This window comes from Sorex araneus, chromosome 5 (assembly GCF_027595985.1).
Source record: "Sorex araneus isolate mSorAra2 chromosome 5, mSorAra2.pri, whole genome shotgun sequence".
Taxonomy (NCBI): domain Eukaryota; kingdom Metazoa; phylum Chordata; class Mammalia; order Eulipotyphla; family Soricidae; genus Sorex; species Sorex araneus.
The window spans coordinates 206,690,572-206,704,228 of NC_073306.1; the positions used below are offsets into that span (position 1 = coordinate 206,690,572).

The 13,657-nt window shown below is 55.2% G+C and overlaps 1 protein-coding gene across 1 annotated transcript in view; it reads left to right on the forward strand.

Annotated features, from left to right (window-relative positions):
• The window catches only part of CDS1 (CDP-diacylglycerol synthase 1), a 73,697-nt gene extending 65,754 nt beyond the window's left edge, over positions 1-7,943 (forward strand). Inside the window, exon 13 of the mRNA XM_055139229.1 lies at positions 5,026-7,943. Within this exon, the coding sequence (XP_054995204.1) occupies positions 5,026-5,155 (130 nt within the window). The 3' untranslated portion in view covers positions 5,156-7,943. The remainder of the gene's footprint in view (positions 1-5,025) is intronic.
• The last annotated feature ends 5,714 nt before the right edge of the window (positions 7,944-13,657 follow it).

Sequence of the window (13,657 nt, forward strand, 5' to 3'; positions counted from 1 at the left end):
GAACTCACATGTAGAAGCAGTGACAGAGAGCCTCTCTAACTTCTGGCAGAAACGGAGAACCGGGTCCAGGAAGCCCAGTGAGTTTCAAACCGTGAAACCAAAGAGACGTGGTTCCGGAGTGTGAGACAGTGCGGCAGGCTGGGGGTGTCCCTGCTCTGACCCGACCAGGGTCCCACCCCCATGTGGTCCTCCACGCACCGCCAGGCCTGATCCCTGAGTGCGGAGCCAGGAGTAAGCGCTGAGCATCACGGATGGTGGCTCAAAAACAAAGAAAGAGTGAGAAGCCTAGAAAGGTGCACTGTAATATAAATGTCAAAAGCTGAAGAGTGAGAAACAAGGGCCAGAGAGATGCAGGGAGGTGAGGCCCTCGCCTAGGCTGAACCCGCAGTGCCCCGTGTCGCCCCCTGAGTGCCAGCAGAGGGCACTCCTGAGCACAGCCAGGAAGAAGCCCTGGACATCACCCGGTGACCACACCCCACCTTGATTGTGGATCGAGGGGCTGAGTAGGTTTTCCTAGAGGTGGTCTTTGCCAGAGGGAGCCAGACAGGTGCATCGGAAGATGCATGGGGGGAGGGGGGAGGGAGAGAGAGAAAGAGAGGAGAGACAGAGAGGAGAGGAGAGAGAGAGAAGAAAGAGTGAGAGAGAGAGAGAGAAAGAGAGAGAGAGAGAGAGAGAGAGAGAGAGAGAGAGAGAGAGAGAGAGAGAGAGAGAGAGAGAGAGAGAGAGAGAGAGAGAGAGAGAGGAGAGAGTATACAGGGGGCAAGGTGTTTGCCTCGCTGTGGCTTTGCGCTTTTTGATTCAGAGCAGCACTTACGGTTCCCAGGTGCCACCAGGAGTGATGCCCGAGTGCCAAGCCAGGAGCAAGCCCTTGGCACCGCAGGGTCTGGCACAAATACAAAAACAAAAGAAAAAGATACCCAGCAGCACTGATTGTCAGGGAAATGCCAATCAACCCCCAATGCCATCCGTGCATATTTGTCATAAGAAAGGAAGCAGTTGTTTCAGGAGTCTGGACAAGAAGGCGGAGAAGTGAGCCCACGTGTCCCGCTAGCGGGAATGGGAATGGGTGTAGTCGGTATGGAGTACGGGGTGGGGGGCTCCCCCCGAAAGGTGAAGAGCAGAACTGCCCTGTGATCCAGTGTCTCCAGTTGAGGTGGAATCCGAAGAGAACAGTATCAGTCGCACTGTAGCACCGTCGGCCCGCTGCTCATCGATGTGCTTGAGCGGGCACCAGTACTTCCAAGAAATACTGGATGCACTGATCGCAGTGAGATTTATCATCTCCAAGATATGGAAAGAACGTCTGTGGCCGCCGGCGGGTGATGACCGTCTGAAGGTGTGGGACATGCACGGGCACTCAGAGATGGCCGCGTGGCCGCACAGCCCGCAGCCTGTACGGACAGGCTGACGGGACAGGCTTTTATTTATTTATTTTTTTTAATTTTTAAAACTTTCTTGAATCACCGTGAGATAGTTACAAGCCTTCATGTTTGGGTTACAATCTCACAATGACCAAACACCCATCCCTCCACCAGTGCACATTCCCCACCACCAATATCCCAGGTACATCCCCCCTTTCCCACCCTCCCCCTGCCTCCATGGCAGACAATATTCCCCATACTCTCTACTTTTGGGCATTATGGCTTGCAGCACAGACACTGAGAGGTCATCATGTTTGGTCCATTACCTACTTTCGGCACGCAAATCCCATCCCAACTGGTTCCTCCAGCCATCATTTTCTTAGTGATCCCTTCTCTATTCCATCTGCCTTCTCCCCTCCGCTCATGAAGCAGTCTTCCAGCTATGGGGAAATCCCCCTGGCCCTTGTATCTACTGTCCTTGGGTGTCAGCCTCCTGTGATGTTATTTTATACTCCACAAATGAGTGCAGTCCCTCTATGTTGGGACAGGCTTTTTTCAAAGTTAAATATTTTTATTTAGGAAATATGAGAGTGGAGAAAGAGAAGAAACAACGCCCCCCCAAAGTGAAAGAAAGGAATTACCAGCCAGGATGTGGGGGTCCCGCTGGCCGAAGAGCCCTCAGTGGGGAAGGCACATTTTAACAACTTAGAGTTCTGCACCTGTCCCCATTTCTGTTTGTGTTTCGTTTTCTTTTTTTTTTTCCGGTTTTTTCTAGAGAGATTTTTTTTTTCAACATGTCTGCCTTTGTGGATTCTGCTAATCTCTCTACTGCCACCAGGCACACTCCTCTTCCTGCCACAGTGCCCCACGGAAATTGCACCGGAGAATACCTGCACGTTGCAATGTGAACTGGGTTCACTCCCAAGTTTGGCAGAAGAGCAAAGTCATTCCTGATGGGGTTCAGCAGCCGGGGTTCCCACACCCACCCTCCCCTTCCCCAGGGCGCGGGCCCCTCCACCCCTGCCCCCGTGTCGAAACCCTCCAGAGCTAAGTGGGCTGTGATGCAGCGAGCGGGAAGTTAAGCCGGCACTGTAATCATCGGGCAGCAGGCGAGGAGGGGAAAGAAGGGGGGAGTCCTGGTGGGGGGGGTCTCCACTGAAGGATGCTCTGGGCCGTGCAGGAGCCGAGCCAGAGGGGCTGGAGGAGAGGCCCCCTGTGGCTATTGGGGTGTGTCTGGGGGAGGGTTGGAACCTGTCTTCACCCCCCACCCGCCCTGAGGCAGGAGGACAGGACGCCCCGTCCCCGACTCTCCCCTGCAGCTGATCCACTCCCCAAGTCTGGGGGTTTGCTCCAGGTCATGCTTGGGCGGCCACAGATCCTTGTTCGCCCGAGTTTCCTCCTGGAGTTTGAAGAGCGCCTTTGGTGTCATGGGTCACCAGGAGGGCTTCCCGGCCCTACCCCCCAGGGCTCTGGCTTTTCAGCAAAACAGCTTCCCTTGTCTGAAACTGCTTTGAGGCTTTACTTGCAGTTTCACACTCCCTTCTTGATTGGGTCCAAGAACTTTCCTTACAGCATCACTTTTGTGTCCTTCCCGATCTCGGGGCCCCTTCTTCCTCCCCCCACCTCTGACTCAGGCTGAGAGTCCTCTAGGCCCTTGGGCGAGTAGGCCCACTCCCAGGAGCCTGCCGGGCTCGGTCCCGCGGCCTGGGCTGGTGCCTGATTGTCCGTCTCTGCTCTGCGCTTCTCAGCACAGACTAGTTCTGGGGCTTCTCCTTCCCTTGGCACGAGCACTGGACATGAGCGTGAGCTTTCCCCTCGGGAGGGGCCGTCAAAACATCCCACACAGGGGCTGGAGCGATAGCACAGCAGGGAGGGCGTTAGCCTTGCTCGCAGCCAACCCGGGTTCGATTCCCAGCATCCCATATGGTTCCCTGAGCACCGCCAGGAGTGATTCCTGAGTGAAGAGCCAGGAGTGACCCCTGTGCATCGCCGGGTGTGACCCAAAAAGAAAAAAAAAAACATCCCACACAGCTGCCAATAGACCTGCTGGGAGACGTGGACAGCCACGGTAGCGGTAGGCGGCCGTGACCCCCCCTCGCTGCTGCACAGACCACCCAGGCCAAGGCCAATGGGGAAATCCTGGCCTTAAGGAAACGGAAGGGCTGTCTGTGTCCACACCCTGTCAGCGCGCACGGGGTCGGGGGGAGGGGGTAGAACAGAGACCACGCACGGGGCCCGCCACGCCGCCCCATCACATCTCGGACCATGCGGGCTAGAAAGTGAGCGCCAGAGCACAGCGCGGCGGGTCGGGTGCTTGCCTTGCCTCACACACAGCTGGCCCCGGTCCCATCCCACCGGGCCCCCTGAGCACAGCTGGGAATGACCCTGACTCCGAGCACCGCCCGGTGGAGCACAACCGGAAAAAAAAAAAGAAAACGAAACACAAACAGAAATGGGGAAGAACACTCAGAAATTAAACAACAACAAAAGGGAGTTTTCTGAGTCAGGAAACGAATATTTGAGATAACTAAATGTTGAAATATAAAAATATCGACTTGATCATTTTATTTGCAGCCTCTGATTAACTTTTGGAAAATTTAGACTTTTTTTTTCTTCTTGGGTCACACCCGGTGATGCTCAGGCCTGACTCCTGGCTCTGCACTCAGGAATCACTCTGGCAGTGCTCGGGGGAACATATGGGGTGCTGGGAATCGAACCCGGGTCGGCCTCAGGCAAGGCAAATGTCCTACCTGCTGTGCTATCATTCCAGAAAATACTTTTTACTAAAAAAAAATGATAAAATCAGAATAGCTAAAATTATAATTGGGTCTGGTCATTTAAGATCACTATCACTGTATCACTGTCATCCCGTTGTGCGTCGATTTACTTGAGTGGGCACCAGTAATGTCTCTGTAACACTCAACCTGGATTTTAGCAGCCTCTCCTTACTCGTCTTTCCCAACGATTGGAGACTCTTTTAGGGTCAGGAGAATGAGACCTCTCATTATTGTTTTTGGCATATCGAATACGCCACGGGAGGCTTGCCAGGCTCTGCTGTGTGGGCGGGATACTCTCGGTAGCTTGCTGGGCTCTCCGAGAGGTGTGTATATATATTTGTTACTGTATTTAGGATATGAATACGCCATGGGGAGCTGGCCAGGCTCTCCCAAGCGGGCAATAGACTAAATTCACTACATGTAATATATTGAATATGTATAGCATACATGTAGCACTGGCGTCCCATTGTTTATCAATCTGCTCGAGCGGGCACCAGTAACATCTCCATTGTGAGACTTTTTACTGTTTTTGGCCTATCAGATATGCCACGGAGAGCTTGCCAGGCTCTGCCGTGTGGGTGAGATACTCTCGGTAGCTTGCCAGGCTCTCTGAGAGGGACGGAGGAATCAAACCCAGGTCGGCCGTGTGCAAGGCAAACGCCCTACCGGCTGTGCTATTGCTCCAGTCCAATAGCATACGTATATAAACAAATGTTCTTAAATAGCAGGCTAATAAAAAGTAAAATTAAGTGAGCAAGTGCGCTATCACCAAGGCAATGTTGGACCTGTCGAGATTGCTTGTCACTTAAATGCACGTTGACTGAAACTGTGACCGTCCCCTTCCTGCGTGGCGTCGCGTGACTCTGTCCTTTCTGCTCTCTCTGCAGAGGCCCCAACCCCAGCAAAGTGCTCCAGCAGCTTCTGGTGCTTCAGCCCGAACAGCAGCTAAACATCTACAAGACCCTGAAGACGCACCTCATCGAGAAGGGGATCCTGCAGCCCACCTTGAAGGTGTAGCTGCGCGCAGGGCGGGGAAGGGCTGACAAGAGTGAATTCTACAGAAGAGCACTGAGATTTTATACCTGTACAGAAAGGAATGGTGGGAAAGGCAATAGATTGAAGTTTTACAGACGTGAATGTTTCCTCTCTGAAATTACTGTGAATATTTAACACAACGCTTACTTGAGCTAAGTTATGAAATAAGTAGCCAGCAGCCGGCAGAATAGCCTGTACTTTGTCTAAAGTGTGTTCTCTGGCGTGGACTTCCTTCCCCTCCACACTAGCTTTCATAACTCTGCAAGACTCGTGTTTAAAGAGTCAAACACGATCGAATGAGTGAAGCGCGGATGTCTTAAGATTGCACCTGGCAGTGTGTCCTTTGCACAAATATTTACTTTTGCACTTGGAGCTGCTCTTATTTTTAGCAAAATATTTTATGTTAAGGCACAATAGGAAGTTAGTGCTCTCCCGTACTTCCTCTTCTTTGCGTCTGAAGTACTTGCTGAAGGAAGGACTGAGTTGGATTTAAAAAAAAAAAAAAAAGATTTGTCTACTTTTAAAAAATTGAAAAAAAAAAAAAAAAGCAGTCACTTGCCAGGAGAAAATTTTCCACCTTCTGGTTGGTTCAAAATTCAGGCAAGAGGGGCAGAGAGCAGACAACAAACTTATTTAGATTATTTGGAAAAAGTACGACCTTGCAGAAACACTTCTCGAGAGACAGACGAGTTCTGCTCTGCAGAACACAGTGTGTTGCGGGGGTGGGCTTTGTTTTGGCTTGGGGGCCACACCCAGCCGTGCTCAGGGGTTCTCAGGCTCTGCACCTAGACATTACTCCCCGCAGGGCTCAGGGGACCAGATGTGGTGCCGGGGACCGGACCTGGGTCGGCCGCGTGCAAGGCCCACGCGCTCCCCGCTGCCCTATCGCTCCAGCCCCTTCCCCGCCCCCACCGAAGCTCTCAACAGAGAGCGGCAGCTCAGGACACTTGGCCTCCGACGGGGCGTGGGGCTCAGGCCACGACTCGGTCGTCTCTGTTTTGTGAGATTCCCTTGGGAACTGCTTTCCCCGAGTTGCGGAGCCTCAAGCCTGTGGGGCAGACAGAGAGGAGTGAGCAGGGGGGAGTTTGGCCAGGAGAGAGCAGGCGCCCCCTGCTGGCACGCGTGTACCCAGCGGACCCTACCGGGGAGAAGGGAGAGCCAGACCCCAGACCCACCTGGGGGTAGCGACCGGTCTTTGTCCTTTGTATTCTACAATCCTGGAACTCTCACATCATGAATCTGAGGCCGTCAGCTGGATTTGGAGGTTTTTTGGTGTTTTTTTGTTTTGTTTTGGTTTTTTGCTTCCAAGAAGGAAAATCAAGCGGGAGTGATTTCCACCAAGAACCAAAGCACACACACGCCAGCCCCGTCCCCCTGGTGGAATGGACTCTGCACGGTCTCGAAAGGGCGAGGAAGGGCAGCCAAGCACGCTCGGGGCCGAGCCGCGGGGCCGTCTGCACTGCCCCATCGACAGCCCCTGCCGGGCCGGGCTCGCTGTCCAGAGACAGGAGCAGGTCTGTCCGAAAGAACGTTTTGTCCGTGAGAGGCGAGTGTCGTGCGTGTCAACGAGAAGCAGGTCCCAGGCCTCTGCTGCGCCCGTTCTTGGGCGGTGCCCGCGGTGGAGGGGGGCGGCCGTGCCCCAGAGCTCCCGGGCCACGGGGGAGACTCTAGCTCAGTCTCTGGGGTCGAATGTCTTGAGCTGGCAAACACGCAAGTCTCCCCCCGGCCCCTGGCTGCGTCCCGTCAGCATGGCTGCACGGGAGTCTGCGGACACCTCGGTGTGGCACCGGCGATGTTAACTGTGGGATGGAACCGTCGCTGGGAACCTCAGGCTGCTCATCTCCAGCATTTCCCGCCGATGTTTGCCTCAGTAGAAGCTCCGGGTGTTGGTCCTGAAAACACTCAGCACACCAAAGTGGGGAGAATGAACCGCAAGCTTTGTGATTGGAACCTGGCTGGCGCTGAGGTGGTCCGCACAAGAACTCCGTGGCCGTAGCGACCCCCTCCATGCTTTCTTCTCTAAAGTAACGGGTGCGGCATGGCAGTACCAGATTTCAAAAGAGCACTCCTCGGTACAGCTATTATTCAATCACTCATTATAATGAAATTTGAAGCTAAGAAGAGTAATTTGGGGCGAGGGGGGGGAGGGCGGTCCTAGCAATAGTTTTCCTCGAACTTTTAGATAAAGTTGGGCGTACATGAATCTGTCTGTAAAAAAAACCAAATTCTTCATTTTAACTCGAGATGGACCTTTTTAGTGTACTTTTATAGCACATATATTAAAATAGAGTCTATTTTAGCAAAAGATTGCATAACAGCATAACTTTGATCGTTTTTTTATATTTGCTGAAGAGGAGACTTCCGCGCCTGCCCAGCGCAGGACGGCAGAGAAGTGAAAGACGAGGAGCTTCTTTCACAGTGAAGGCTCGGAAGGTTCCAGACCTCCTGTTTGTGCGAGTGCTCCAGCGGCACTGAGAGCTGAAGGTGGGGGTGCGGGGGTGTGCTCTCGGCTCGCTCGCAGTTACTGTCCGAGAATACGACCCCCCCTCCTCCGCCTCCCCACCCCTTCCACCCCCCACCCCACACTTCTCTCTTTTCTTTTGTACCTTGGTTTGGACAAAGGGGGTGGTGACCCCCTTGTTCGGTGGAAGGAAGTAGAGACCGTGTGTATATTCTGTGTGTGGGCGCCAGACAGTGTCTGATCTGAGTCAACCGACTCTGAATCTTTCACCGAAACTGAGATGGGGAAATAAAAATGGAAAGATATCGACTCTTGACTGTTGTGTTATTTTCTCACTAGAGGAGAAAGAATCACTCGGCGAGTGTTCACAGAAGGGTGGTGGGTCTGTGTTTGTACACGCGTGTGTATGTGTGTGCGCGTGCCTGCATTGCCAACCCCTACGGTGACACCTTCAGGGCTGGGATAAATCAGGTCTGATAGGGGCCCGGAGCGATAGGGCATTTGCCTTGCACGTGGCCTACCTGGGTTCGATTCCCAGCACCCGATACTGTTCCCTGAGCCTGCCAGGAGTGATCCCTGAGCACCGCCTTGGTGTGGCCCAAAGACGCAAAAATTAGTTCTGGTAATGACTTGTCAGGAAGCGAGTCCCCTGGTCATTCTCTCAGAAGAGAGCCTAAAGCGACTCGCCATAGCCATGTGGCCGGACCCCATGCCAGACTGTTTCACTGGGGACACCCCGAGGGGGGTGGTGAGACCCTCCCCCGCCCCAAGGGACCCAGCCCTGGCAGCTGCAAACCTCCAGAATTCAACTGCCACCAGGCTCACGGCTGTTCTCCACATGCTCTGGTCCAGCCTCACCCACGAGTGGATCCGAGGAAAGCCCAGGTAGGTGGGACCTTGTGACTGAAAGCTCTGGGTTCGGTGGAACTGGGAGTGGGTGAGCTCCGCCCACGCCCACCCTGTTTCTGGAAACTCGGCAGTCACACCTGTGGCTGGTGCCAGACAGTCTCATCTACGGCCACGACCCAGAGACTCGGCCCTCTCGGAAGAGAGCATGACAGACACTGCTGTAGCCGGAACCCGAGCCTCACCCGCCAGCAAACCTATCCCTGGACATCTCCTAGCACCACTCATAGCCCACGGGGAGCACCATATGGAAGGCAGCCAGTCTTAAAGGGGAAGTGCATTTTTACAGATATATAGATATATAGATAGAGAAAGATACAAGCACACAGGTCTCAGCCTTTGACAACATGTCAGTAATCTCTTGTAGAAGGGCTTAATGACCCCTGGGTGAAATACAAATCCTCACACACCCTAAGGCAAATTTTTTAGAGCATTTTCAGCAGTTTATTCATAACAAACAACACAAAATAAATTATTTCAGTTCTGCCTTGAGGCAGGGGCTGGGGGTCGGGATGGAAACATCCGAAATACGGTTGTGGGAAGGTGTAATAGGGGTGGGATTGATGCTCGGATATTAAATATAATAAAATACTTGGAACTATTTTATATACAAAAATAAAATTCAAAAAAGAACAATCCTCGCTCTCCCCTGCTTTTTCTGGTTTGGGGGCCACACGGGGCCATACTCTGGGCTTCCTCCCGGCTCTGTGCTCAGGGGTCACTCCTGGAGGTGCGCAGGGGACCCTGGGGGGCGCTGGGGACGGAGCCCAGGGCAGCGGGATGCCAGGCCGGTGCCTCCCCCCTGGACTGCCTCTCCACGCCCGCTTTCGGTTGTCCTCGGAGCCTAGCGCCTGGCTCCGGGCCTGTGTCCCCGGGGTGCTAAGCTTCCGAGCCCGTGACTGGCTGGGGCAGGAAGGTCGCGGGCACAGGATCCTACTCGTCTTTCTTGCGCGGACAGGCCTCCCTGGGCCTGGCTCACGCCCTTCAGGCCTGGTTTCTAGGGCTCTAAAGACCGAACCTCCGACAGCCCCCGGGGTCGCTCATATTTATGACATGGAAAACCAGGAGCGAAGTCACATGAGAACTCGTAGGTTGCACGGGTGGGTCACAACTGGGTGACATGGTACTAGGGAATGGGGGTGGCCAGTGCACGGAGCAGGAGGGGCCGTGTGCCCTGGCATCGCCCTGCAGAGGTGCCAGCCTCTCTCTGCCTGCTCCGTGCCGGCGGCCAGGAGGGCCTCATCTCTCCGAGCAGATGTGTGTGTTTGCTGCAGACGCAAAGCGAGTTCTGGGGGCTGGAGCCATAGCACAGCAGGGAGGGCATTTGCCTTGTACGCGGCTGACCCGGGTTCGATTCCCAGCATCCCATAGGGTCCCCTGAGCACCGCCAGGAGTAATTCCTGAGTGCAGAGCCAGAAGTGACCCCTGTGCATCACCCAGTGTGACCTGAAAACAAAACAAAACAAAACAAAAAACTCATGAACAAAAAAGAAACGGGCACAGTTGAGAGACACACAGGAGTCATCGGCAAGGCGAGTGCCACCCCGAGTGTCACGGTCACCCGGCTTCTCTCCCGGACTGGCCAAGGAGCTCTGGGTCGCTGAGCACCGGGAACGCAGCGTGGGCATCTGCACTCACCGAGACAGAAGAGACGGCGGCGTGGCGGAGGTCGGCCCTTCAGCCCACCTGGGAGACGGTCACAGGTGCTTGGTCTCTGCAGAAGGCTCTGGGCGAAAGTGTGTTTGGGGGCGGGCGGTGGGGGAGGGCCCAAGCAGGACAGACACCCAGCGAGCGGGCACGAGGCCAGTGGCTCTGCAGGCTGTCATTGTCACTCTCTTCCCAGATACTTTCTTGGAAGCTTTAGAAATTAGCCTGTCCCTGAGGATGTTATCTTTTGCTTTGGGGACGTCACACCTGATGGCTCTTCCTGGCTCTGTGCCGGGGGGCGGGGGGAGCGGGGAGGGGGGACCATGAGGCGCAGGGGCTGGAGCCCCCTGCAGACAGCACTTGTGCTCAGCCTGCGAGATCCCTCCGCCCTCAGACACTTAGTTTTGTTTTGCTTTGGGTCACACCTGGCGGTGCTCAGAGCTTACTCCTGGCTCTGCACTCAGGAATCACTCCTGGCAGTGCTCGGGGAACCCTACGGGGCGTCAGGGATTGAACCGGGTCGACCACGTGCGAGGCAAACGCTTTCCCCGCTGTGCTATTGCTCTGCTCCCCACCCCCCTGCCCCCAGACCCTCTAAGGAGAGCCCGAGGCGGCTCAGAGGTCAGGGGTCGGTGGGGGAGCTGTCTCTAAGAACAAAATCCAGTCCAGTAGTTCCGCCGACGTCAAACATCTGATCTAGCAATTATGCTCTCAGGGGTGCGTCTGAAGAGCATGCCTGGGCACGAAACCCGGGCACGGCAGCATGAGCCGCAGGAACGGGGAACAGGCGAGATGCCCATCAAGCAGGGCACAGCGTCGGAGGGGGGGGGGATAGGGCCCGTCGGACAGGCGGAGCCCGTCTGCAGTGGGGAAGTTCTGCGAGCTGCTGCGCTGGGGGTAGATCTCAAAAATCCGCGTAAATGAAATAAAGAGCACAGGCTGCTAATTCCCTGGGATCCGCCGTCCCGACTGGGCAGAGCGGGCGACGGGAGACAGACGAGGTGGGTGGTTGCCGGGGGTGGCGCGGGCAGGAGAATGGGCCGCAGCTGCGAGTATCTGAGGTTTCTGTGGAGTGGTGAAAATATTCTGAACATCCGGCTTGGAGCTGGAGGGATGAGGGCGCTGGCTTTGCGTGCGGCTGACCCGGATCTGATCCCCAGCACCACGTGATCCCCCAGAGCGTGGCTCAGGGTCACTCCTCAGCGAGGAGCCAGGGGTCGCCCCGAAGAACCTCAGCGTGCACCCCAAACCTCAGCAGAAAGTTAGATTCTGCCGAAAGCCACACTGCTCTGTAAAGGTGCAGAAATACACTGAATTGTGCTTTTTCTGCCCAAGACACTGATGTGACTCATAGGCCAATAAAGATATTTATTTATTTATTTATTTATTGCTTTTTGCGTCACACCCAGCAGTGCACAGGGGTTACTCCTGGCTCTGCACTCAGGAATTATTCCTGGCGGTGCTCAGGAGACTATATGGGATGCTGGGAATCGAACCCAGGTCAGCCCCGTGCAAGGCAAATGCCCTATGCCCTACCTGCTGTGCTATCGCTTCAGCCCCCAATAAAGATATTTAAAACTAATTTGAGAGTCTATAATGATGGGTTGGGCCGGAGTGATAATACAGTGGGTAGGGCATTTGCCTTGCATGCGGCTGACCCGGGTTCGATTCCTCCACCCTCTGCCCCTCTCGGAGAGCCCGGCAAGCTACCGAGAGTATCCCGCCTGCACGGCAGAGCCTGGCAAGCTGCCCGTGACGTATTCGATATGCCAAACAGTAACGTCTCACGGTGGAGACGTCACTGGTGCTGGTGATGATGGGATGGGGGTGTGGAGCCTCAAGGGGCTGCCCTGAGCACTGAAGCCGCCCCCTCTGCACGCACGAGACTGGGGGCTCATTCCCCTGTTCCCTGCAGCTCCCCAGCCTGCTCCCCGGCAGGGAGGTCTCCTCCTGGGAATGAGGGCGCACCTGGGGGCCAAATGCTCTCACTGAAGCTGCAGGGAGTGACCACCAGGGGCCAGGCATGTGGCATGCGGCACAGGGAAGGTGACTGAAGATTGAGCCAAAGCTGGGGCTGGAGCCCTGGGACGGCGGGGAGGGCCCGTGTGCTTCGCATGCGTCTGACTCTGACCGATCCCTGAGCCCCCTGAGCTGGCCAGGAGTGATCCCTGAATGCAGAGCCAGGAGTAAGCCCTGAGCACCACCGGGCAAGGAACACACACACACACACAGACACACACACACACCACACACACCACATACACACACACAATACCACACACACAGACACACACACACTCACACACACACACACCACACACACACACCACATACACACACTCACACACAATACCACACACACACTTAAACACAACCCACACACACCACACACTCACACACACACCACACATACACCACATACACACACTCACACACAATACCACACACACACCACATACACACACAATACCACACACACATCACATACACACACTCACACACAATACTACACACACACACACACACACACACACACACACACACACAGAACGGCAGATAATAGAATTGAAGGTGCTCACTATTGGGCCAGGTGAAACGAGCCAGTCACAGGACAGAGCCCTGGTCCACTCACGGGAGTTTCCCCCCAGCATGGAGCGTGGGCAGCGGAAGCGGAAGGGAAGCGATGCTCTCCATGGGAACCAAGTGCTCTTAGTGTCCTCCCGAGGCCGGGGTGGGTCTCAGTGTCCCGCACGCGCTTTGCCTGTGGATTTAACTCTTGGCATCACAACAAAAGCCTGTCACGAAACAGGAACGTGTCAGAGGCCTGCGGCCCAACCTCATGCCTCAAGCGAGTCCTTTAGGGTTGACGCTCTGGTGGGGAGGCGGGTCCGAGGCCAGGCGTCCTCTCTGAGGCAACAGCGCCCGGCGGGAGACTGGCCACTCGGACGACTGCCTCACTCCGCTCAGTGAGCACTAGCCTGCAGCCCCTGCGGTGAGCAACACAGACCCCGATGCCGCCTCCAGGGAGCTTACCCAGAGGCCCCACGGACCCTTGCACTCAGCTCACCTGAGCTGAGTCTCCAGCATCCAATAAGGTCCTCCAGCCCTGACACGAGTAACTCCTGAGCATCGCTGGGCGTGGCCCCCCAACTAAAACAGAGTATAGACAGACACCCCAACAGCCAGTCCTCCAACTAAAACAGAGAGTATAGACAGACACCCCAACAGCCAGTCCTATGACCCCGGGTGGAACAGGGTTAAAGAGACAAGCAAACGCTTGGTCTGGGCAGACGCATCTCCACATTTTAGAGGAAGAAGGTGAGAAAAAAAAATCAATGATGAGGAATTCATACAAAACAAGAGAACAGGGGCCGGAGCGATAGCACAGCGGGTAGGGTGTTTGCCTTGCACGCGGCCGACCCAGGTTCGATCCCCGGCATCCCATATGGTCCCCCAAGCACCGCCAGGAG